Below are 25579 nucleotides of genomic sequence, written 5' to 3'. Positions count from 1 at the left end.
TTTTGTCTAAAAACACAAAATCAGGTAATAATAATTCTCACAAAAAATAAGGTTTTATTTCTTATTCAACACCGAGACTTAAGGAAAAGAAATAATTATATACCTTTGTATAAAGATAAACCAACTTCCATAGATTATTAACCAAAATATCACGGCTTTCACTCATGCAGTAATTATTATTAAAAAATACGTAGGGTTCATCGGGTCGTCGTCGTAATATAGCGTACTAATACTAGCTAATAGACCAACTTACTAGTACATTCGTTCTCACGCTACTAAAGAGTGTAAGTATAATAAGCTTGCATTCATAGTTGTCATGAAATCAGGGAATTTTCTACCTAAGAAGTTTAAATTAAAATCAGTAATAAAAATTTGTTTTTTATTCTTGCCAAAAATGTAAATACAAATTTTGGACTTTCAAAGAAAAAAAAAAAAAAAAAAAGTGATTGAGTACAAAATACATTGAAAAAATTAATGTGCTTTACAAAAAGTCACATGTTCTTTATTTAACGCTAAGATTTCTGCAAGCTGATTAAGCAAGTTCAGATTTTTTTGTTTTAATTTCGTAAAATTATTGCTATAAAATTTTTGGTATACTATATTATAACCATACAATTATTTTTTCATGGTCATTGAGGCAAGCTCAACGTATTCCTGCTTTCTACTGGACGATTTTCTAATTGTAGTGATAACTAAATTACCTCCCTGTGGTATTTTTTTAAGATAAATTTTACATGAAGTTTGTTAAAAAAGGCCCAATTTCTTAATGTGGGAGAAGCTTAAAAAAAATTCATTTTTTTCTGAAAATGTTGTGTACAATTTTTTTTTAACCGACATGATTTATAAAAAAAAAACCCAGAACACATTTTGAAACCATGCTTTTCATATGAAAGTGATCGATAATTTCTTCTCGCGTGTAAAAAATCTTACATAATAAATGGACTGTTCCTTATATTATGGGGGTATCGTCGATAACTAAAGTTACAAACCATCCCATTAATTGCTTTTAATTGATATGTAGTTAATGATACTTTTAAAAATTTTCCAAAACATATAATAAATTTTCTTCTCGCCTCTAAGATAAATACTTTCATTTTTTCTTACTTTCATATTACTTTCATTGGTAAACAGCTTGTATATCTGTAATTAAAGATCCACTTCAATTACTATTCCTTTAAACGTAAGCCAGTACGTTCCATCAATATAACATTCAATATTTTTTTTTTTATTTGCCATAGCCATTTTTGTTAATCTATTAATTTTAGTCGTTACATCGTTACATCATGGCCACTCCTTACAATCTTTATACATTTGTTGCGCTACAGTTAGCTGATAATTTTTTAAACATATGATTTCTCATTAATACCTCTACGTAGATATATATGCGTGCACGTTTCTAATGGTTGAAAGGTTAAACAACTCATTTTACGAATTATTGTTGACTAGAATCTTTCAACATTGAAGCCATGTCCTGCAGGCTTCTCCTTAATGTTTGAGCAAATTTCTTTGCATCGGTGCTTTCATCGCTATGAAAGGTGGAACAAGAGAAAATAAAACCATTTTTTCTTACGTTGTAGCCACAACCGTATCCATTGGGAACGACTGGTCCGTAACCAGCTATAACGTCGTTTCTCGTCGTTATCTTAAATAAGAAATTAACATTAATATTGACTCAAAAAAGACTTAAGGGATAAAACAGTCGTTGGACATAAATCTAATTTACCGACCAAATTTTTTTTTTATTTTATGGACATTTTTTAAGTAAAGTACATTAATCCCATTGAAATACAGAAGATCTAGATTAAGAATTAATTTACTTTCTAGTCAAGTTTTGTCTAGATTTAGTTTAACGTAGAAATGAGTATCTTATTAAGTTTTTATTACACTATTTGCTTGAAACCTTACCAAATAGTAAAATAAGTCCCAATTTGGTATTTTTGTGCTAGCGTTTTATAATATTCAGTCAAATAATATTGATAGAACTAAAAAAATTTACTTTCTGGATAAAAGATATTCAATTTACTATCGTGTAGTTTTAAACACAGTTTAAAAATGGTATATTGCGTACCTAGTGAGCGAGGTTAAGAATGTCTTAGATTTTACGTGAATAAACGCCCGAGCCGAAGCCGAGGGTGGTGAATGTGAAATCTAATGCATTTCTTAACCTCCGAACGTGGTGCGTATTCTATTTTTCACTAATCCTGCACAGAGAGAAGGGAAGTTCCTACTTTCAGCGCAGTATGGTAAAAAAATCATTTATTTTTTGAGAATTATTAGGTTTTCTCTAAAAAATTTAGTACGCAGTAGCACATATAAATAACTTTATGAAGTGCTAGTTTTTTTTTAAGATACGCTAACTTTATCATCATTTTATTACGAAGTCGAAAAATTTAAAAGCTAGTTTGATCAATATTCGATGTTGACTGATCACTCCTCCCTAACCTGGATAATAGTTTTAACTTGTAATAGTTAAATAAAGTACTGTTTGAGTCTATGTTACGCATTTGAGCCTATGTATTAGTTTATAATATATCATTTAAATGCTTGCTTGAACCCTTTCTGTCATGTGGTAAAGCTCCTGTATCGATGTGAAGCATTTTGTTTCATACTATACACGTGTGGCAGAGTGCCAAAAAAGATTTCAAAAATCCGATAAAAAAGACTTTTTTTTTATGAACCCAGAAAAATAGTGGCAAACAAAACTGCGTATAGCCGTTTTAGAGGATGTTGGTGGGTTAAAGAAAACCTGAAAATGTGGGTATGACAAAGTTAAACTTTCTCGTCGAATCATGCTTATTCATGAAAAAATAGTTGCAGATACTGCAGACTATTATTACTATTATAGTATATTACGTCACGAGGCAGGGAAGTAGTACATTCCCGTCCGCGTGTACATTGCCACTCCAGGCGAAGCTGAATTTGATGAAATTAACATAGTAATAATAATAATAATAATAATAATAATAATAATAATAATATTAATATTAATAATAATAAGTAATAATTAATAATAATGATAAATAATAATTAAAATGTTAAATTACAATAGTAAAAATAATAAAAAATAATGATAGTCATAATAAATAATAGTAATAAAAACCAACCGATAAAATTTAAAATAACTATTTAAGTATCGTGAATATTCATAAATTTATTTTAAAAAATAGTTCGAAGCTTATGAAAATCATTTTAAAAAATCACGAGATATAATCAATCAAACACTCATGAACATACACGCCAACACACACCTGCAAAATATTTTTGTATACTATGATTTAAATAAAATTTTTTGTATGAAATTCAACCATATTTTGAATTATTCAACATGCAATATGCTAAAACGATAAGAAATACAAAAAATTAATTTGTCATAATTAATTTGTAATTAAAATCGATGAAATCGAAAAAAAACTGCATGAAATCATAAGTTTTTTACAAGAGGTCATATAAGTGTATAGAAATGAAGAATGTAGGTGGAAATCACTTAAAATCAGGAAATCATAAGATATGATGAACTACTAACGTATGCGTGCATTCACCCCCATACGCCCACATATATTTTTGTAAATTATGCAATTCTTTTTTGTACAAAATTTGATAATTATTTTAATCCTCCAGTATAAAATAATCTTAAATCAAAATAAAAAAAAAATGTTTAATTAAAAAAATTTAATTTTTAAATTGATACAATCGAAACAAACTAAAAACCAATCAATAAAATTAAAATTTCTTTATTTAGTGGTAATAAGCATTCAAAAGTAAAAAAGGCAAAGAACATTAAATTCGGTTGTAGGAATGCTGAGATGTGAGTTACTATAAGACATACACAGATACCTTTACGAGAGTACTCTATTTTTATTTCAAGTTTCAGGAGACAAATTCACAACATGTTATCTCAATATGTAGTGTTTGACCTATTTTAAAGCTCTTTCCATGAGGAACCAAACCTATACGATAAATATTTATAAACCTATGAGTTGAAAGTTAGACAAATAATTTTAAAGAAATTCCTACTTGCCGTAGTTACACTTATTCCAAAAATGTTTTTTTTAATGGATCGATAATACTTTATAAAAGTGCATATTCATATGGATCTTGGTTAATTATATAATATTTGAATAAATAATAATAACAAAAAACAACTTTTTCAGTAACTAAGATCACATTTTCAAGATTGAAGTCTTTCAGTGCATTGCAAGGTTTAATAATGAACGTATTAGAACGAAGTTCTTTATGTCGCGTTACTCGGGGGGCTGGAATTTTAAAACCGACAGATTTTTTTTTTTTGAAACGAAAGTGGTTTACTTTTCCTCTCAAGTTTCCCCCCCTTACCCCCTCTCCCCACTATATATGTATTTCGGCCAACCGTGCCGTGTTACTCTTCCACACACCTTTGCCCACCATTCTCCCTCACACTCCCAATTTTATTTTCTCACAATAATTTTTATTTCACTTTGAATTTTTTTTCTTTTACAATTCTTAAAAAAAAAAAAAAAAAAAAAAAACATTTTCCAATAAAGAGTTTTGAACCCTCGACCTCCTGCATGTGAGTCCAGTACCTTACCCACTCTGCTACGAGCGCTGCCGTCTATAGAAACTCGATTTCTTGTACTTATGGTGTGGTTCGTAACTATAACATTTCATTTTTACATGCATTCACTGATAATACATTCGAATCATAATAAATTATATTTGTATTTGTTTTCTTAATACTTGATTCAAAAAAAAAAAAAAAAAAAAAAAAAAAAAAAAAAAAAATGTGGAATAGAGTTGAAGAATGTATCAATGGTTTTTAGAGGCGCTTATTTCGAATTCGATAAACAAATTATGTTACATTATCACATAATTATATAAATAAAGTAATTCAAAGTAAATCAATTATAAATGAATTATGTAAGATCATTATATAAATATAATTCGAGTTTCATATCATTTTCATGGTTTTTGAGGGTACTTATTTTGAATTTGATAAACAAATAATGGCACAATGTCATTGAGTAATTATATGAAAATAAAATAAAAATTGCATTAATAAGCTATAAAATCGCAAAAAAATAAGTGAAAAAAAAAATTTCAAAAAAAATTAATGAAATGAAATATGAAAATAAAATGAAATAAAATTACAAAAGACATGAATAAATACAACGGAATAAAAAAAAATAAAATAAAAAAGGGAATGAAAAAAAAAATTAAATATGAAAATAAAAAAAGGAATTAAATGAAGGAAATACAAAAAAATGGAAAAAATGTATTAAAACGAAATATCAAAAAAAATTAAAACAAGAAATAAAAAAAAAAAATTAAAACAAGAAACAAAAAAATAAAAACAAACCAGGGGGTATAAATGGGTCATGGGACCCACGGTAAGAACGAAGTTCTTTAAACATGACATGAGTATAAAAACACAATTTCTCAGGTAACAAGGGGGTCGCCAGACCCGTAGAAAGAACGAAGCTCTATAAACGTTAGTACTGCATTCATGTAGTTGACTAAACAAAAACTTGAAAAACGAATTAAAGAAAAAAATTAAAAAAATAGTTCAGTACTCACGATGGTTGAACTTCGTGAGAACGGCGTGCATAAATACAGTACTCACGAAGTTTAACCATCGTGAGTACTGAACTATTTTTTTAAATTTTTTCTTTAATTCGTTTTTCAAGTTTTTGTTTAGTCAACTACATGAATGCAGTACTAACGTTTATAGAGCTTCGTTCTTTCTACGGGTCTGGCGACCCCCTTGTTACCTGAGAAATTGTGTTTTTATACTCATGTCATGTTTAAAGAACTTCGTTCTTACCGTGGGTCCCATGACCCATTTATACCCCCTGGTTTGTTTTTATTTTTTTGTTTCTTGTTTTAATTTTTTTTTAGTTTCCTTTTGGTTCTAAATCGATTTAATTATTTACAACCATTAACTATCGTGTAGATACTGTTTAATTTAATTAATTTAAGCTAATTATGTATTTCTAACACAATAATTACCTGAGATGTTGAAAGAGCAAAGTGTTGAGTAATTTTATAAGCTTCATCATTAAAGATTTCCGGTACTGGTTCTCCAGCTTCCATTGCTGTGTAACGCAAACCCATTATGTGATTGTCAATTCCTTGACCAGTGATATTATCATTCATTTCCTTCGTTTGACGCTGTACTGCTACTTCAAATAATTCCTTGATTTTTTGTTTCTGAAATCAGGAATGGAAGTTTAACAAACTGTTATAATTATATTTTTCTAATTAGTTTGCTTGCAACATACATAATTGCATTGGCTTCAGACATTCTTGATTTGGATTATAAATTGGGATAAAAAAAGACGTTTTTCGAATGAATCACGATGTAGTAACTGATTTTTCTTACCATGTCGTTTGGACCTTAAGCGCAAAGTAAAAAAATCTTGTCCGAAGGTACGAAAAACCATTTCAGCAGTAAATGATTTTAAGTGAGATAACTCGTTACAAAATTTTATTCACTTTTCACTTTTCAAGAAATTCAAGAAATACTATTGCAACATTTTATACATATGTATATTTCCTTACTGCTACTGATTTTTATATTTAAATCATACATGGAATGCGTCAATAGATAATAAAAAAATTTTTAACTTTTAGGCGTCTCAATATAATTTTGAATAAAATATTTTTTTTTTTCCAAACAGTATACTAATGGTAAGTAGTGTACGTTACTACGTTGTGTCCAATAAATTAAAACTCTATCATGGAATTTTATCTATTTTTAAGAACTTAAATCTAAATAGTTGTTCATTTATTTTTGTAATTACTTTAAAACAATTCATCTTTTTTTATTCTTACTTTTTTTAAAAGTTAAAAAACTATTTTTTCTTTAGTTATTGATACTGTTTGGAAAACATGATTATTTTTAATAATTTACTTCTTATTGATTGATGTGTAAAGTCTAGCTGTTTTAATGACAGTACAGTTTTTTAAAGATTTACCTCCTTGAGGTGATGGTTTGAAATTTTCTGAAGCACGTATTTTGAAATTTTGGAGCAGTTTCTAGATTTTAATATGATTTTCGATAATTTCTAAACTCTTTATTTACTATCAAAACAGAGGATGGTTAGTTTACTATTTAAAATAATTCTAAAGTCAACTTTATGCAAATTTATTTATGTAAATGTATGTATTATGCCTTTAAATGTACCCACAAAACGAAAATTAAAAATTAAAAATGCTACTTCTTAACTAAAATCATAGACACAGTCGGTATGTACTGAACATATTCAATGCATCGAATGTGTAGACTAAAGTATATGTGTATATGAAGGAGTATGTATACTCAAAGATAGAGGGAGAATGCAGATTTTCCAAAAGCAGTTTCTCTCTTTCTAAGTTTTGAATCACCTGACAAAGTTCATATTTGGTTTATACTTATTATGTTCATTACTAATACATGAGATTGGACCGTTGAATATCTTGAAAATAAGGTAGAGCATTTTTCAAAACTAAAAAATTTGATAACACCCGTTAAGGTGGTAAAGTAAAATAAATTTTCCGCCCTCGGGTGATTTTGAGAGGCTGGTACTTCCTCGGGCAAAAAAGCCGTTTTCCGATACTCGTTCGAAAAGTCTCTTTTACGAACCTCGTTACGGACCTCGCCTTCGGCTCGGGCCGCAAACCTCTCGGTTCGCAAACAAAGACTTTTCAAACTCGTAGGAAAACTACTATTTTCTCCCTATGCGGTGAAAAGTGAGGGCCTCAAGTATTTTTCGTGCCCGCATCAAGGGTCCAAAGTGGAACTTTTCTGCTCCCCGAGCGCAAAGTAATCAAAATTTTTTAAGCACAGAAATTTATTATTTTTTGTGATGTAGCAAACAGTAAAATGGATAAAACAAGTGTCAACAGCTTTTTTCTCCTAACACTGTGTAGCTAATAAGTGTTTTCTATATTATTTTTTGTATGAAAAATTGAATTTCTCACATTGATTTGACAAAACATGTACGAAAAACATTATTTTTACGTGTATGACAAAGGATTTTTGATGCACCAAAAAAAAATTTTTTTTTAATTACAACAATTTTAAACAAGCAATAACTTGTAATTCATTATTACACATATAAAAATATGAAATCTAATAAAAATAATTCTGACCTTTTACTTTCTAAACTGTGGTAAATATAAATCAGTTTAATTGTAATATAATCGGACAGTTAAACGAGAAAATTTACTAACATAACAGTTTTAGTCGTTCAAAGCAGTATAATGACCGTATAAAATCATATAATTCAAAAAATCTAATAAATTAAAAAAAAAACTTCCCAATTTTTATGAAATTAAGTTTGTTTTTAGTTTTTAAAAAATGGAAATGAATTTTTCTTTTGAAAATAATCATTTTATGTGTTTTTTGGTCGGGGAGCTTCGCCCTTCCATACCACCCCACCACCCGCCCACCATCAAGGGCTGTCGCCCCTGGACTAGTTGGCAAATACGAGTTTTCTTACCATGGGCCCAAAGTGCAACTGCCGCTTTGCACGCCCGGGTCACACTTTGCGCCCCGAAGCAAGGCCCGAAGGACGTAAGGTAGCCGTGGAGCGATGGCGCTTATATGGTGAATCCTATTTTTCCTACCAAGGGAACACCAGCCTCTCAAAAACGCCCGAGGTAGGAAACGGTACATTATGTTACTAGGGTACAAAGTACAAACATGAGCGCCCGAAGGGCGCGCTTGTTGTAGGTTTGTGCCCGAGTCGCGTATAATGTTTTTCTTACCCAGGGCGCAAAGTGCAATTTTCGCCCGTGGGCACAATTTGTGCCCAGTAAATCACTTTGGGACCTAGGGCAGAAACGTACTTTGGGCCTGGAGGGTGCAAAAAACTTTTCTGCCCGTGGGCCCAAAGTGATAACAAGGGCGTAAAGTGTGACCCGAGGGTGCAAAGCGGCAGTTTCACTTTGGGCCTATAGTAAGAAAAAAGTTTTTTCCGACTTCGGGTGTTTTTGAGAGGCTAGTGTGCTCTCGGTAGGAAAAATAAGATTCACCACATAAGTGCCACCGCTCTGCGGCTATTTTGCGGCCCGAGGGCCCTGCTTTGGAGGTCCCTGGGGCTGCAAAATAGCCCAGCAAACGACGGCACTTGTCCAGCGAAAACTACTATTATACCTAACGTTATCTTGAATATTTTTCTCTCCTTAAAATTTTAAGTAATTTGTGTGATATTTATAAACTGCGAAACTGACCAAAACATTTTGGGATACGATTGTTAATCCAGCAAAAATGTTAAAATCAAATTTTGATCTCAAACATTTGTATACTCATTTATTGATACCTACAATTGTGAACGATTGTGTCGTTTCATATAGTTTGCCATTTTTTAAAAATATGTGATTTTTGTAATTAAATCCAAAAAAGTGCATCCCCTTTTCTGTGAAGAAAAAGGGAACTCTTTGTTTGCAACATAAGAGGAAGTAACTCGACTCTTATAAAATAATAAGTATCAACTTGGCACATAAAAAAGTCAACTCAACTTAAGTATACAATATAAAAGAGGTCTACTTGATTTATTACGGAAAAATTTTTAATTTGATATTAAGCCAAAAGAAAATAATTTGATTGGTTTTTAGTGCGTGTTAATCGACCTTTTGAAATCTAAATGAGTACATTTTTACAGATTTAAGAGTTTAAATAACGTCACTACTGAGTCAATGAATATTTAGTTTCTCTTAACCCATAATACTAAGCTGTTTCTAAATTTTCTTTACCGAAAGCAACACACTCATATAATTAACTTGACAGTACTCCATGTTCCATTCTAAATCGATTAATGTACCTATTATTATTTACTAATTCATTGAGAAATTAGTGACCGGATTTGCACTGATTTAGTTTTATAATAGAGTTAAGTTGTGTTCTATTTAACAGAAGTGTAATCATCTCTTTTTATTGATGACTTGAGTTGACCCACTTTATATCGCTTTAACTTTTTTTTTTAGGTAATGACGCTTTTTAATTGTCAGATCAATTAAATGCGATCAATAAGCTGTTAACAGTTTAACAAAAAGCACTTACCACATCAACCAAACTTTGTATAAGTGAAATGCCATCTAACCAAAGGAAAATGTAAATCTTGGCAACACAAAACTTTGCATACAGATATCGAGAGTAAAATAAAAAAAAGCTGCATTTTGCGTAGGGCAATATCTACGAGACGACAAAATCGAAAATGTTTTCAATTTAGTTACACTGTAAATGGTGAACTGAACTCTTTTGGTGCCCTCCTCTTGCGCGCTACCGTTCATCCCCGGGTTGCCTTGGCACATGGATTTTACCCAAGCCAGTGCCTCAGGGCTCGCTGCTCTGATCACATCCACTCGGCCTTTTGCGAATCTTCGGATACCCGCACTCTCATATGTTGCCACCAGCCGTCCATGAAGCCTTAAAAAATTCAGGCTATAGTTAGTTTTTTCTACAGATATTTTCAGTTAAAAAGTCATTCATAGTGGAAATTGAACGACTTAACACAAAAATGTGCATTACGATTTATTTTACGTTCATTCATGAGTTCATAAATAAACATTTAATTGTAAAATTATTTTAGATTATGAATTACTCAATGTCCATTTAGTTCCTAAAAAAAGTGTGCGTAAACATGTATATATTATCAGATACTTTAGCTTACCGAAAATAAGTCAATTGTAATGCTAATTGAATGAATACATCAGGGCTTATGTTGCAACTTTTGATGAATTCTTTGGTATAATCCTTGAACCACATAATACATAGATCCAAGTCTTCCACAAGTCTGAAAATAACGTTGATGCAAAAATAACCTTTAAACATTAATTTTTCAACTTTAATGCTATATATTTGTTGGATAAAATAAATGTCAACAAATTAAGAAGTCACAAGAAGACAACGCAATTTTATTGACTACTTATTAAGAAAATGTAATAGTTAAAATCAAGATACAGCTTTACACGACACAATCTAAAATGCAGTGCAGTTATAAAAAAAGAAAAAAAAAAAAAAAAAAAAAAATATCACATTCAACCAAGTCTTTTATTTTATTAGAATTTTAAAACATGACAAAATCACTTTTTTTCCAAATGTAACGGCTTGTTATAAATATTTTGATGCAACTAAAACCAAGTCGATTGTAAGATTGAAAAGTAATTTTTTTTTTTTTTTCTTTTTTTTTTTTTTTTTTATTCAGGGACAAGATTAGGTCTTTTGCCACGGTTCTAGATATAGGGCCAGTAAGTTTTTAAAGTATCTTCAGAATTTTGTCCATCAATACTTTTTTCTGTCTATATTTTTTCTTTGTTAAGAAAATAAAATTTAAAGTAAAATTCAACACATTCATTTTTAAATAGCAGTAAATTTATTTGCAGTGTTAATATTTTAAAGACCAAGTCCGTTGATACATTTTAATAAGAATTTCTATAATAGAATAAATTTTATATTCCTGTTGTATTTATAAAAGAGAAATATCTCTCGGGAATGATTATTTCTAACTGTGTGCTCTATGTATTATGCTACATAGAGTCTAATCTTACTTTAAGCTCGGGAAAATAATAATAACCATTTATACTCATGTATAAGTTCAATAAAATAATAAATAAAGAATAACATAATTACGCGTCCAAAGATGTCATGGCCTCGCGGATATCGTTTCGGCTTTGTTCGGACAACGACCATTCGAGCTTTTCAGGAGCTGATAGATGAGAAGGAATCATGTTGTCTTCAAATTGTGGTAGTGCATCAACTTTTTCCGTCAGTTCCTCGAATACTTTAAAGATTGCTGGAGCCTCACCAGAAGAATGTTCGTAACAAAGACCCCATAGCCCGTCCTGGAACGAGTCAAATTATTTCTTGTAATTTTCTACTGGACTATACAATCAACGTTATCCGCTGCACATCAGTCTGCTCAATAATAAATAAAACAAAATGATTTTGAGATTTCTTTAAATTTGACTTTTACTTAAAGTTTCGTAAATTACCGTATTGATTTTATAAAATCACAACTATTATAAAAGTAGCAAAGTCTTACATTAAAAATGGTATTAAGACTAACACTACTTTAATTTCCACATTAGATTTCGATATGTTGACTTGCTGAGCAGTACATAGTAAGTGTTACATAGTTTAATATTTAGTCGTTTCAAAAATTTATAATAACTATCTTTCAAGCAGTGATAAGACTTGTTTTTGCACTTTCAGTTGTTGGTAATAAAACAAATAGTTTACTAATAAATGTATTGGTAAAATCAAAATTAATTTTCATACATGTACAAATTTTTAACCCTCAAAATTCTATTATGAGGATCACATGATAGAAAGTAATGTAATTGAAAATATTCTTGATACATCTCAGAAAAGTACTACAAACATGTAATTTACTAGCGGCCCCCCCGTCTCGGCTTCACCCGAGACACACTCAATGAAATACCGTAGTGTGTTGACATGGAATGTGAAACGTTTTCAGTTAAAAATTGTACATATAGTTTGACACTTCTCAAAACAAAAATCTTCTTATTGAAAACATAATTGTTCGGAATGTATACAATTTATTTGGTCAAGTGAAAAGCTGTAAAAAGAAAAAAAATAATTATGCTAAAAGTACCAAACATTCCTTATATCATAAAATAATTGTTGGCCTTAAAAGGCTGTTAATTTGCAGTTTCTCCCGTATAATCTATAAACAGGGCTATTTTTTAAAGCTGTAAAGATTCAAAGCTCACAAAAAATTTATCAGTGAAAAATTTGTTTCTCTTATCTCACAACTTTATTACCAGAGCAACAAAGTCCTGGAGCTTAATCTCTACGTTATTTATCGCAACAAAAATACAAATACATATTCTACCTATTTAAAAGTATGGAAGATTCAAGAGATTACTATGAGGGTCATAGTGAAAAGCTGATCTCTCACTTAATAAATTCTTTCGTCATTATCTTGACGCCTAAAATTGGATTCACAAAATGCATTTGAAGTTTTCCTTTTAATTCGACTTCTTGTAACTTTTGACATAGTTGAGACTCTTGTGAGCCCTAAAGACTATTTTTTTCAACTTTATTAGGTTGTAATATATTTGTTGACAAGGTAGTTCGACGTCCGATGAACCTAAAAAGGACCGATGAGCATCTTAAGTAAAGACTTTCTTGACTGAAGTTTCCAGCAAACGTGATTGCCTCTATACCTCAGGGTGATCTTCTCAGGCCTGTTATTGTTGTACCACACTGATTAGGAAGAAAACTACAACGTTTGAAGCTTTGGAGCTAGTTGTAGAGCTCTTTCTCAATGTCTCCTGGTATATCGTCGAAGACGCTGGTGTCTAAAGCACCTTCTTTTTTTTCAGACTCAGTTGTTTTGGTGATCTGAGGTGAAAAGATTGGTTCGTGATGCTTGTCCGTTGGAAACTGTCCTGTTGGCTCGCGTTTATTATTTTTTCTTCATAGCTGTTAGGTTCTCCCAGCACAGACCTTGGAGAGGATCGGTGATTCCTGGTTGTATACTTAAAGTCGAGGGGGTAATGTAGGGTCGTCGGTCACTGGGGTTCTCAGCTTTGCGACGAACAACTCTGCTCGTGACGTTTGACAGTAAATGACTGACTTGGTTTAATAGTGGCCAGCTTTACATAGTCTTTGAGTTGACGAATGGTCTTCAGAAATCGTAGTAAAAATGTATTAGTTGGTAAGGTAATTTAAACTTAGGTGGCCCTTAAAAGGACCGATGAGATTGATGGTTAAGTAGGGAACGTAAATACTTATAATGGCCCTCAAAAGGACCGTTGGTGAAACTTGCTGCTATTCCTTATTATTATTCTTGATGAAGAAGAGCCAGCTGTAGGTATTAAGTCTGTGTGTACGGATACCGTAAAGGAAGGGAGGTACGCTGACCAAAGAATATTTCGTCTTCGGATCGTCCCCCGGATAACGAACCGCTCGTCGTTAGTCAGGAAAGTGGGCCTGGAGAATACCCTCTCTGTAGAATACCCTCTCTATGGCTGCCCGTACTCTTCAGGGCTGCCTTCTCTGGCTCGCATTTGAAGTAGAAAATTCTCTGATGGCACCCGGTCGGATGGTTGAATGGCTACAAAACTCTAAAGTGCTGGAGCAGATTGTGCTCTGGCTAGAAACGTTTCCTGGTATTCTACCCATAGAGATAATATAATAGAGGGAGCGAACAAGGTACTATTGCATACGGTTAGTAGAGAGAGGAAAAATATTGTTTTGGTCTTGCATCTCTCTCTCCGCTCTGATCACAGATTGGCTACTTTGAATCCTTTCTGCGTATAAAAAAAATAGAAAAATAAAAAATGAAAATAATAAAATAAAATAAAGGAAGTTGAACAAAATGATACAAATTAAAAAAAAAAACCAGAGGTTATAAATGGGTCATGAAACCCATGGCAAGAACAAAGTTCTTTAAACATGAGATAAGTATAAAGACACAAAATTTTTTGGGTAACTAAGGGGTCGCCAGACCCATAGGAAGAACGAAGCTCTATAAAAATAAGTACTGCATTCATGTAGTTCACTAAAACAAAAACTTGAAAAACGAATAATAAAAAAATAAGAAAATTTAGTTCAGTACTCACGATAGTTGAACTTCGTGAGTACTGTCTTTATGTTTCTTTTAATTTGTATCATTTTGTTGTTTAATTTGTATAATTTCCTTTATTTTATTTATTTTGTTCCATTTTTTTATTTTTGTATTTAATCTTCTTTTTTTATTTATTAATTTTTTTTTTCAGTCCATTGTATTTTTTCATGTCTTTTTTGATTTTATTTTATTTTTTTGTCATATTTCATTTTATTACTTTTTTTTCTTGAATTTTTTTTTTTGTTTAATGCATTTTGTTTTTTTCATTATTTAAAATTTAATTTCCTGTAGTTTTATTTAATTTCTTTTTCATTTTTTTTTTTCATTTTACTTCATTTTTTAATGTCTTTTCTAATTTTATTCTCTTTTTTGGATTTCATTTTTTAATTATTTTTCATATTATTTTCCATTTCATTTTTCTTATCATTTCATGATTGATTTTTTTTTTTTTTCATTGAATTTTTTTATTTTGATTTCATACCTTTCTTTTTATTTTTATTTTTAATTGTTTATCATTGCATTCTGTTTAAATTTTTTTTATTTAATTTCTGTATATAAATTTTTTTTAAATTATTTTTTTTCTTACTTTTTTTTTGCTATTGTATAGTCAAATAATACAATTTTTGTTTCACTTTTATATAATTATTTAATGACATTTTGCCATTGTTTGCTTATCAAATTCAAAATAAGCGCCCTTAAAAACTATTAAAATGATAAGTAAATCGAAATATACATATATTTATATAATGATATAATTATATAATGATCCTACACAATTTTTTTATTATTGATTTAATAAATTACTATATTTATATAATTATGTGACATTGTAACGTAATTTGTTTGTTGAATTCGAAATAAGCACCCTTAAAAACCATTGATACGTTCTGCAACTCTGTTGTATATGTTTATTTTAATAATTTATTTATTTATCAAATAATTCATTTATGACAGTAATTATTAGCATTATTTTAATGCCAAAAAAACCTCGGGTTTTTAAAAAATTGGTTGGTATTTTATGCATTAAATGCTAAAAATACTAATATTTAATGCGTAATAACGCGCCTTTTTCGATTTAATCTACATAATCACATTCATGCTAATTAAATTTTTTGTTTTTTTAAGTTTCTTATTTAGAAAAAAAATTTTTTTTTAGGAGGCAGAGACTTCTAGTAAGCGACTTCCGTTTTATGGAAATCTGTCATTTTTTAAACTCCAGTCCCCCAAGCACGCGACATAAAGAACTTCGTTCTAATTATTACTATACACATGGTTAAGCAACAGCCAATAAGTGCAGAGAGCAAAGAGAGATGAAAGACCAAAACAGTCTTATTTCTTTGTCTACTAGCCGTACACTACACTTATATAGAAATATACAGTTCGCTCTCTCTATTATATTATCTCTATGATTCTACCGGAGACGTTGACGTTCCGAACACCTGTTCTTCCGTGGCACTCGTTTATTTTGGGGATCCGGGGTAAAAACCGATTTATTTTGCTTATGCATGAAAGAAGAGTGTCATCGGTAGCCGGGGTGCCTAGCTGCACGACGGAGTCCTCTGTTCTAGGTGTAGAGAGTTGCTGTCTACTCGATGGGGCATCTTATACCCACTCTTTATTATGTTTGATTGAGGGTGGCTTCAATTTTACCTCGACGCCACCTAGCGGATTCTACTAAACAAAAGCGCAAAGCTAGATTATTTTAAAAAAACTTTGAGCATATTTATCGCTATTGTTATTAACCTTTTCAAGAAAAAAACTATGCGAAAACCATCTTGGAATCATCAAGAATCAGTTTGCAAAATTTCAGCAAAATCGGTCCAGTAGTTTTCGCGGTTAGCGATTACAACGATTTTAGCGACTTTTCTTTGTATATTAGTAAGATAAGATGAGATAAGATTTGCTAGGTCTTCATGCAAGAGTAAACATCTATTTTTATGATTATGTTTCAAGTTACATGATGAACATAATATTTATTATTGTAATATTATGAACTTGCCCAACCAATATCTACGTACGCACGTTAAAATTCAATCAACTCTGATCATGATATGTTGAAAATTAAAAATTTGAAATAGGAAAAATAAATTATGTTTTTGTTAAGAAGTTCATAATTGAGTTTAACAGCATTAATTACGTAGAAAAATTATAAAATTACATTTTCTGTTACGTTTGTCACTAGTGACAAATGAAAGACTTTAGAACAACTCATAAATCTTTTAGTTACATTGATATCTAAATAGAAAAATCTAAAGAGTTTTAAGTCCCCGTTATAGTTAGGAAAGACCCCATGCACGATCGTAAGGCTAATTTATCAATTAGGAACGAGATTCCATAAGCAAATCAGCCATCTGGCTGACGTGTTGGGAACAACGCTTGAATTTCACAATCTGAATCCCAAGTCCCAAACAGCACAAGAAGCTAATCCAATCTCTGTTGTACAACACGTACGCACGACTCTACACCACATACTCGAACAATTACGATCGCATTACTGTAATGTATGCGGCATCTTGCAAAAAGATCACACGCCATACGAGAGTCGTCACTCTTTTTCTTGTTGCAATTCAAGTGAGAGAGAGTGATGTGCATCCGGGCTTGTCAATGGGTGTCTCGTTAATTAAATCGCACGTCTTTTGCAAGCGCAAGTTGGTTAATGTTGGACGTATACGTAAATGTCAAGAGGCATGAGAAGTTAAAACCCGATCGGCTGGCCTTGGGTGCGTTTGGCAGCTCTTCGATGTCGGTTGAATCGAATTGAAAATTCGTCGGTAAGCATTGAAATGAGCTGGCGTGTAGGCTGGCAAGGTAAAGCGAATCCACGAAGATTGATGTTTGCGGTAACTCGGTAAGCAGCTCATCTTTCTGACCCCCTCCTCTCTGCTCCCCTCGCAACCCTCCTTGGGAGTTACGTTTAGAAAGGTAGGCGATCGGTTGTGCTTTGGCAATTGCAGCGCGAAAGGATGCAGGAGGTCTCGTTGTAGGTGTAATGATGTATGAAAAATTACCCAAACGATCTTTTGTGACGAAAAATTTGTCCTCTTTAAGAAATATAATGTAATGCATAAGCGTATGGTGAACTACGCAATGTCACACTCGTGACGCATATTATACGAGAGAAACACTCGCCAAGTTTTGAAATAGCACGTTACTCGCCGAAAATATAAAATACCGTATTCTCTCTTAGGTGTGAATAAAACCACGCATAGGGCGATAAGGAAATGTAATAGTTTTTGCTCGAGTTTTAGTCATCAGTTACGTATTGGTCATCAGTTAGTGTACATAGCAGATGTGTTCCAGGAAAGTTATACCGATAATCAATTGTGCTTTTCAAATTGCACAATATCTTTGATGTCAAGCGCGAATCAGTTAAAATGGAAAAGTACACCAACCTTGCCAAGGATGAGATGGACGGTCTTGTCAAACCATCGGTTGGCGCCAAAAAAGCGCGAGCCACCGCCATGAAGTGCATGGTGCAGCACATTCGCGTAGTCACGCCCACCGATCCAGAGGTCCTCTCTGTCCACCGGGTTGTTGAACGTTGTTGGAAGCACATCGTCGTCGATGCTGACGATACACAGACACTGCTCGAGTAGCTCAAGATTGCGCTGGTTACGCTCGTCTGGGAATTAAAACAGCGGTCAATTTCATTGCCGACGGTAATTGTCACGTGTGCCGGTGTTACATACTTTTTAAAAGTTCCTCCCTAGCTTTCGCCCAGACTGGTCTTTTTGCGCTTGTCAGAATTCCAACGGGCAGTGTTTTGGCATCAGCTGGCACTTCCATTATTTTCAAAATCTGCTGAGCTAGTTCAGATTCTGTTATGCGGCCTCGGTCTGGTGCTCTTACGGGTACGCTGTAAAACTGGAAAAATCATGTATTGCGTCGTATTATCCATTTGTCGTAAAATGTTAAAATCCGTGCCATATTTTTTCGTAGCATTAGACTGTTATACACAAATGTATACTAGTGGGGCTTCAAGATCTGTTCACTTTGCTCAAAAACTCGAATATTAAATATTCGAAATCAGAACATATTGTAAAAGAAGATCCAAAAAAAATGACATGATCGAAAAAAAAAATTCATTTAGGTAAGAAAAATTTTTAGTCCATATTTTGTCGTTTGAATAGAGATCAAATGTAAAGTTTCGAAATAATTTGCTACAATACTGTAAAACTTTCCAGTCCAGAAGATTCTTGTAAGCAATTTCTGTACACACTATTAATTCATTATTTTGTTTCTTAAACTAAAAAAAAGTTTTATCAGTAGCATAGACAGGTATATCATTAATTTTATTACCTAATGATATGACCAGTTATGAAACTTTTAGACTTTTTGTAGATTTAAATTGTGCTAAAAACAAACATCTCGATAAAGGGTTTGATTGAAAGACGTCCAAAAAAAGTGTGATAGTTTAAAATAAAGCTTAAACGATTCCAAAAAAAGTGTTACAAATAGTTAATAATACTTGATGAAAAAATTGATGTAATTGTGATAAAATATTTGGAAAAAAATTAATTTTATAAGTTGTGAACAAACAGTTACGGATCAACTGTCATAAGAAACAAGTGGTTAAATTTATGCAAAAATTGCGTTTTTGCATTTAAGACACGACTGATACGAGGGAATATATACTGTTATTACCACACTCTGCAAAAAGTTGGTACTGTTCGGTGTAGGGTTGGTAAAAAAATGTACACATTCCCACGGAATGAAAAAAAGGAAGCCTTAGAATACAATAATTTTCGCCCTTCACTTTGCATTGAGTGTCAATCGTATATATTCTGAATAAGTAGTTATATATCTAGTATTATATCATTTTTTACGATTTATGGCGTTAATTTTATCTTGCAGACATTAATTTTAGTTTTGAAAAAGTTACTGTTTTTCAAGATCTATGAGTCTTACGTTAACTTTATAATCTGAAATGTAAATAAAAAAAACGAGTAAGTTAAATAGGGAAAACGATAAATTTACAATTTCTCGGCATTTTTGCGATTCAGAGCCCAAATTTAATATTATAACTAGATATGTTAAGTACAAAAAAGTTATATTTGGATGAGACCTTCGACTATCACGTTTAATTTAATATCTCAAGTGCAAAACAAAAAAGTTGGATTGGGGAAAACGACTTGTTATTAATTTTACAAGCACTTTTCGGCTCATAGAACATGTGCGTTACATCGTAGGTAAAAATGTTTTACACGAAAAGTTGTATTTCAATAAGATCTACAACTTTTACGTTTAATATCATAATTCAAAGTACAAAACAAACATGTTAGGTAGGGAAAAACTACGTTTTTACGATTTTTGAGCACTTTTTGATTCACAGAACATTTGAGTTACATCCTGGACGAAAATTTTAAATACGAAAAAGTTGTATTTCAAGTATATCTACAACTTTGTCTTTCACAGAAAATCTCGAAAATATCATGTTATAAAGTTAAAGCCAAAAAACTATTTTTTTTTCATTGAAAGTACCATCTTAAAACGACTGCCATTTTTTTCTAAAAGAGAAAACCTTACGGATTTTAATCCATCACGTAAAACATAAAAGACGAAGCTATTTGTCAAATTTCAGCCCAATTCGACAAAAACTGCATGAGTTAATCAAAAAACGTACACTCCTGATGCTGAGGTCCGTGATCACAATTTTTTTTGTACCAAAACTTTTTTTACCCAAAAACAATTAGTTTTAAAGGTACCTACACTTTTTGCTTTGACAAAAATATTAGGCACTCCTGAGTATCAGTCGTGCCTAACAAAATATTTGAACGTCAAGGAAATACTTACAACATTGAAATTGGCAAACATCAACGTTGTGTGGATTACATTTTTTGTAAATGTTATTAAAAATTGTTAAAGTTGAGATCAATAAATTTCAAATACCAGTTACCTAACGTACTTAAAATGTTTGTTGTATAGTTCAGAGACATCATGATAATTCTATAAATAATTTTTATTTAACATATAGTAGATGTTTATATATATTAAATAAAAAAAATTATAAAAAACATAAATATTAATGTTAAAGTTTTTTACAGTATCAATTATTTATGTGACTCATAAAAATATGGACCAATTTCTAATGACACACTTTAAAATTTTTCCTTTTACATACATGACCTACCAATAAAACTTAAGAAGATATCGGACATCTGGAAGTATGAATCAGAAGCGACATCAGTAAAAAACAATTCAAAATATTTAAGTTGAAAAATTTATAGGAAATACTACTACTATTTGACGTACTAGGCATTGTTGTTCTAATTTATAATCAAAGAAAAAAATGTAATTGTAATATTTAAACTGAATTACAGAAATAAATAATGGAATGAGTTAAAAAAATGATAAAAAAATATTATAATACTATATACCATACAAGTAAATAAGCAACATTGTATTTAAGTTAATAAATTTGAAAAATATATAACCAAGGTTAGAAAGTGTTATTTCTTCGAGTTTTTTAGGTTACTAAATTGCATACGGTCCATATGATTCAATAAATAAAATTAAGGAACGCAAAAAATGTATCTAATACTAGTGTAATAGTACATTACGTCACTAGTGCACAAAGTACAAACAAGAGCGCCCGAAGGGCGCGATTGTTTTGTGTTGGTGCCCGAGTCACGTATAATGTTTTTCTTACCGAGGGTGCAAAGTGCAATTTTGTACCCGTGGGCACAATTTGTGCCCAGTAAATCACTTTGAGACCTAGGGCAGAAAAGTACTTTGGGCCTGGAGGGTGCAAAAAACTTTTCTGCCCGTGGGCCCAAAGTGATTCCAAGGGCGCAAAGTGTGACCCGAGGGCGCAAAGCGGCAATTGCACTTAGAAAATTAATTTTTTAATCTTATAACATACAATTTTTAGTGAAATTGCTTGTATTTATTGTATATTTCATTACTTTCATTAATTCTGTAATTAAAAATTAAGTAAGCATACGAATATCAATGCAACAAAAACTTTAGTTGATCAAAATTGTTCTTGCGTAATCGAAAATGCGCTGACAGTTGCTTTAATATTAATCTTTTACTCTTACTACTAATCCTTAAACTTTTCTAACCTTCTTTACTGTACTAGAATCAAACTTACTATTTTGAACAACTGAAAATTTATATCACATACTGGAGTTTTTGAGATTTCTTTACTATCTTTTTTTTATAATTATATAATATTAGGAAATGATGACAGTTAATGAAAATATAATTAACTTTTTTAAATGTACAGTCGGTTCTGCAAGCTTTTTCATAAATTAATTGAAATTAATACGGTCCGAGGTGTAGAGCTTTTATCAGTATAACTGTTGAAATAAATCATAAATTTACTCTTTACAAAAAAAATATACTGAGTATCGTAATAATTCAAAGTAAATTTGTGAATGGATTTCAAAAACAGCCATATGTTAAAATGTAGTTGGTAAAAAATTTCATGTAACTATTTAGTTAGCTTACCTGATTATGACTTGCAACAATGATGTGATCTCCAGTATTGGCTCTGTCAAGGTGAACGTGTTCATCAGCAGTAAGTCCGGGTCTCCGGTAAAGTCGAAACACTTGATAATGCTGGGCCATACAGAGGGATTGCACACTCTTTCCATCTTTAGACTTGACTTGTTCAACTTCAAGCTCATTTCTGACGAAGAAAAAAATTTCAGGATATTTTAAGTATTTTTTGAACAAGAAAAGCTTTTTTTCTACGGAGGGTGTTAATTGTGTAAGACAAAAGAGACGGATGTGGCATTTTAGAGATATCGATCGATAAAAAATTTATGGAATCGCGGGATATCACTGAAGTTTTTTGCAATGTACGACAAAACTACTCGTATACTAGTCTAATTGGGTTTAAGTAATGCTTATTTTGTTTGACTTTTTTTGGCCCTAATATTTAATCCAGAAATACTAAAATATTATTTTTATGAGTGGTAGGTATACTGAACGATCTGATGAAAGACGTGAGATCATAAATGAAACTATATAAAGTTTTTGTCCTTTGCGTGGATCATAACATACTATCTGCTGTTCAAATGATTTGAATAAAAGAATCAAAATTAACAAAGAGTCAAAGGATTTGTGTGAAAAAATTTCCGATTTAATATAAAAAAAGTTGAATCTCTGTACAATATACCACCCACTAATTTACGTGAGAACATAATTTGTTTATGATAGTTTTTAAATCTCATTTTACGGCAAAAGATTTTACGTGCACTCATGCTTCATCAAGGTTATTGACGTTGCTTTGTAAGTAATAATCTGAGAATCACAATATTCAGAGTAAATCAACTATGAGCGAGAAATGCTTTTCACACACGACAAGTGACAAAGCTGAGCCGAAAACAGGACTCCAGGGAGGATTTCTACTGTCTTCTTTTTGAGCGAGTTTTTTTTAACTTGGCATTCTTGTATGCTTCCACTTGTGTCAAGTAATTCTAACATATTTTGTAAAAAAATATTGCTTGCACTGTTTAAGGAACTAATATCAAGGAATTAAAAATTTATTATTTCTAACATGTTGCTCACTGAAAATCTATTAATTTATCCCTTTGAAAATTAATGTATCAATTGATTGGTTTTGGTAAAAGACAGTGGAGTTATGAAACTGGTTACCACAGCATTCTTAGAGATATGGACGTATTCCAATTGGTAGCCGAGTCATTAGAAAATATGGTCGCATTGGTTTCTGGGTCATTAAGATGAAATAGTCAAACAGGTTTCTAAACAACTGTACCCAATTAGGAAATGAAATGTATGTTAACTTTAAGTTTGCAGTCTATCACACTCCGTAAATGTGCTGATACACTCGAGTTTGTTACTCGAAAAGTATGAGAATATTTTTTCCGTCATACTTCATTCAGGCTTCGAACTGACAGTCGTTTTAACCAGCGTGTTGAAAGTGTAAACTGGCAAACAATTTTTAGAGACGAATTAAAAGCAAAATATACATGCTGTTTATAACAATGGCATATTTTTACTCACAAATTCCTTATTATGTTTTATTGACTATGTATTAAAAATTTGTTAGGCATAGTCACCGTTACGTCTTCTGTAACCAATGTTCTTGTATTTTAGACCACCAACTCCAACCAAATCAGAATCTGAATTCTCTATATATGTTGTGGACAACACTTTTTGATTGCAGTATAAATAATTTGTTTGAAATCTTTATAGAAGTCTAGTTATAAAAAGAGAGTCAATTTTATTAATTCTGATTGTAACGTCTAAAGTATCAATCTTATAAGATCGCACTAATTTTTCAAAAAATAAAAAGATAGCACGTAGAGTACAAATATTGTCACACTAGTCATGTACTTTAATAACCCGTTGAATAAAGTTAAGACAGCTATGAGAGGTCCAGTTCGCAATTACAGTGTCAACAAAAGACTGCAGTAGTAGATTTGTGATAGTAGACGATAAAATCAAATGTGCTCATTACTCTTATTGGCTAGCAAAAATAGTTTGTTTGTTTGAACGTTTGGGCATATGATTAGATGATTAATGTTCGCTTGTTTTCTTTAAACGTTAGAATTGAGTATTTTTCTTTTAATGGTTTGTACAACTCTGAGTATTAAAAAGCAATTTGACTATACTTCTGAATCACTCAGGAACCAATTCAACTATACTATTTAAGTTTCTACTCACCCAACCAATTTAACTGTTTTTATGATTTTAGGAATTAATTTGACAATAATATTATTTACAGCCTTCTAACCTCAAAGTCGCACCTTCGCCGCTTGGTTTTCGGTTCTCAGGCTGTAAAATAGTATACGAACCTTGTTCGTAAAGGCTTCTTTACGAACCTCGTTACTACCCTCGGCTTTGCCTCCGGCCGTAAACCTCTCGGTTCGTCAATTTAGCCTTTCCGAACTAGGTACGTAATATACTATTAATTAATGATCAGCTAATGATAAATGATAAGATTTAATACGTGCCGGTCTACTAATAGTCTCAGTTTAGTAGTCATTAAAATACTGAATCTTTTACCTTCACGGATGATTTCTTTATGAAATAGCTCATATAAGTATCATAGGGGTGAGGGGCTTGTTTAAATGCTAGTTGTAACCTAGTGTTTTCATGCTTTTAACGATCTATTATTAGTGAGGATCTTCAACTGGAAGAAAGAGAAAGGGAGAAGGAGAAAACGACAACGTCAATCGATAACCTCGTATTTTATTCTTGTACTACGAGGGCTACATGGGGGCTCGTTCAGTATATTAACCTATACTGTAATTTGCTCTATAGTTCTATTGAGCGTAAACCGCGTCCATCTACTACACGAATGTATTGATTTTTTTTCTTTCCCTTTATTTGGTCTGCCAGGTACCGGATAAAAAGAAACCGCACAAGTGCTCGGCTCAATTTGACGCTCCTTAGCCGTCCTCTCTTTCTCTTTCGCCCTCTTTAACGTCTCTAAAGGAAATCCGTCTCGTGGAAATCCATAGAAGTCAGGAGCATAAAGCCAGCAAGACGACAGGCCTGTACACTCCCACCGTTGCCACTGTTGGGTACCTTGGGCTGCTCAAGAGCGGCTCAAAGCATCCGCGAATATCCGGCGAGTGACTTGTAAAGTGAAGCGTTCGTTGTCGGAAGTCATTATTTTATATGCACGATATGTGTACGCACATAACTACCCCCTATTCCAATACTTGTAGAGCATTTGTTAGATAACATTTTCTTTTTATGCTATCGTGCCTAATTAACCAGAAGAAAACTACTAAACAACCTTCAGCGATGACATTATTATCGTGTACACGTATGATGTTAGTATTTACGTGTGGAACAACAAATCTTTACATTTTAGAGTCAATAGATTACCAATAACCCAATAACCAATAACCCTATTTTTTCGTCATGTTGAGCCATACTTTATAGAAGATTCTATCTAGCTAGGAGTAGTGTATACTGTTAATCACAGTATTCTTCACAGAATACTCCATAAACTTCTGTTAACTCTCTAATTTGGATTTTGATGATGCCACCAGTTTGAAATAAAATACCCAAAGGGACTTATAATACGACCATGCATACAAATA

At 31.7% G+C, this 25579-nt stretch overlaps 1 protein-coding gene across 1 annotated transcript in view; it reads right to left on the bottom strand.

Annotated features, from left to right (window-relative positions):
- Window positions 1-1243: 1243 nt before the first annotated feature.
- Window positions 1244-25579, bottom strand: part of ChAT (Choline acetyltransferase) — a 137899-nt gene continuing 113563 nt past the window's right edge. The window contains exons 5-12 of the mRNA XM_014349666.2: window positions 22005-22185; window positions 18242-18416; window positions 17945-18174; window positions 11588-11799; window positions 10629-10751; window positions 10192-10384; window positions 5983-6183; window positions 1244-1642 (exon numbers count right to left, since the gene is read on the bottom strand). Coding sequence (XP_014205152.2) covers window positions 1433-1642; window positions 5983-6183; window positions 10192-10384; window positions 10629-10751; window positions 11588-11799; window positions 17945-18174; window positions 18242-18416; window positions 22005-22185 — 1525 coding nt within the window. The 3' untranslated portion in view covers window positions 1244-1432. The remainder of the gene's footprint in view (window positions 1643-5982; window positions 6184-10191; window positions 10385-10628; window positions 10752-11587; window positions 11800-17944; window positions 18175-18241; window positions 18417-22004; window positions 22186-25579) is intronic.

Source organism: Copidosoma floridanum, unplaced genomic scaffold (assembly GCF_036245765.1).
Source record: "Copidosoma floridanum isolate Cflo_tuat_1 unplaced genomic scaffold, Cflo_Japanese_pri ptg000013l, whole genome shotgun sequence".
Taxonomy (NCBI): Eukaryota; Metazoa; Arthropoda; class Insecta; order Hymenoptera; family Encyrtidae; genus Copidosoma; species Copidosoma floridanum.
The sequence above is the reverse complement of the archived record's forward strand: the minus strand, read 5'-3'. Positions and strand labels throughout refer to the sequence as shown.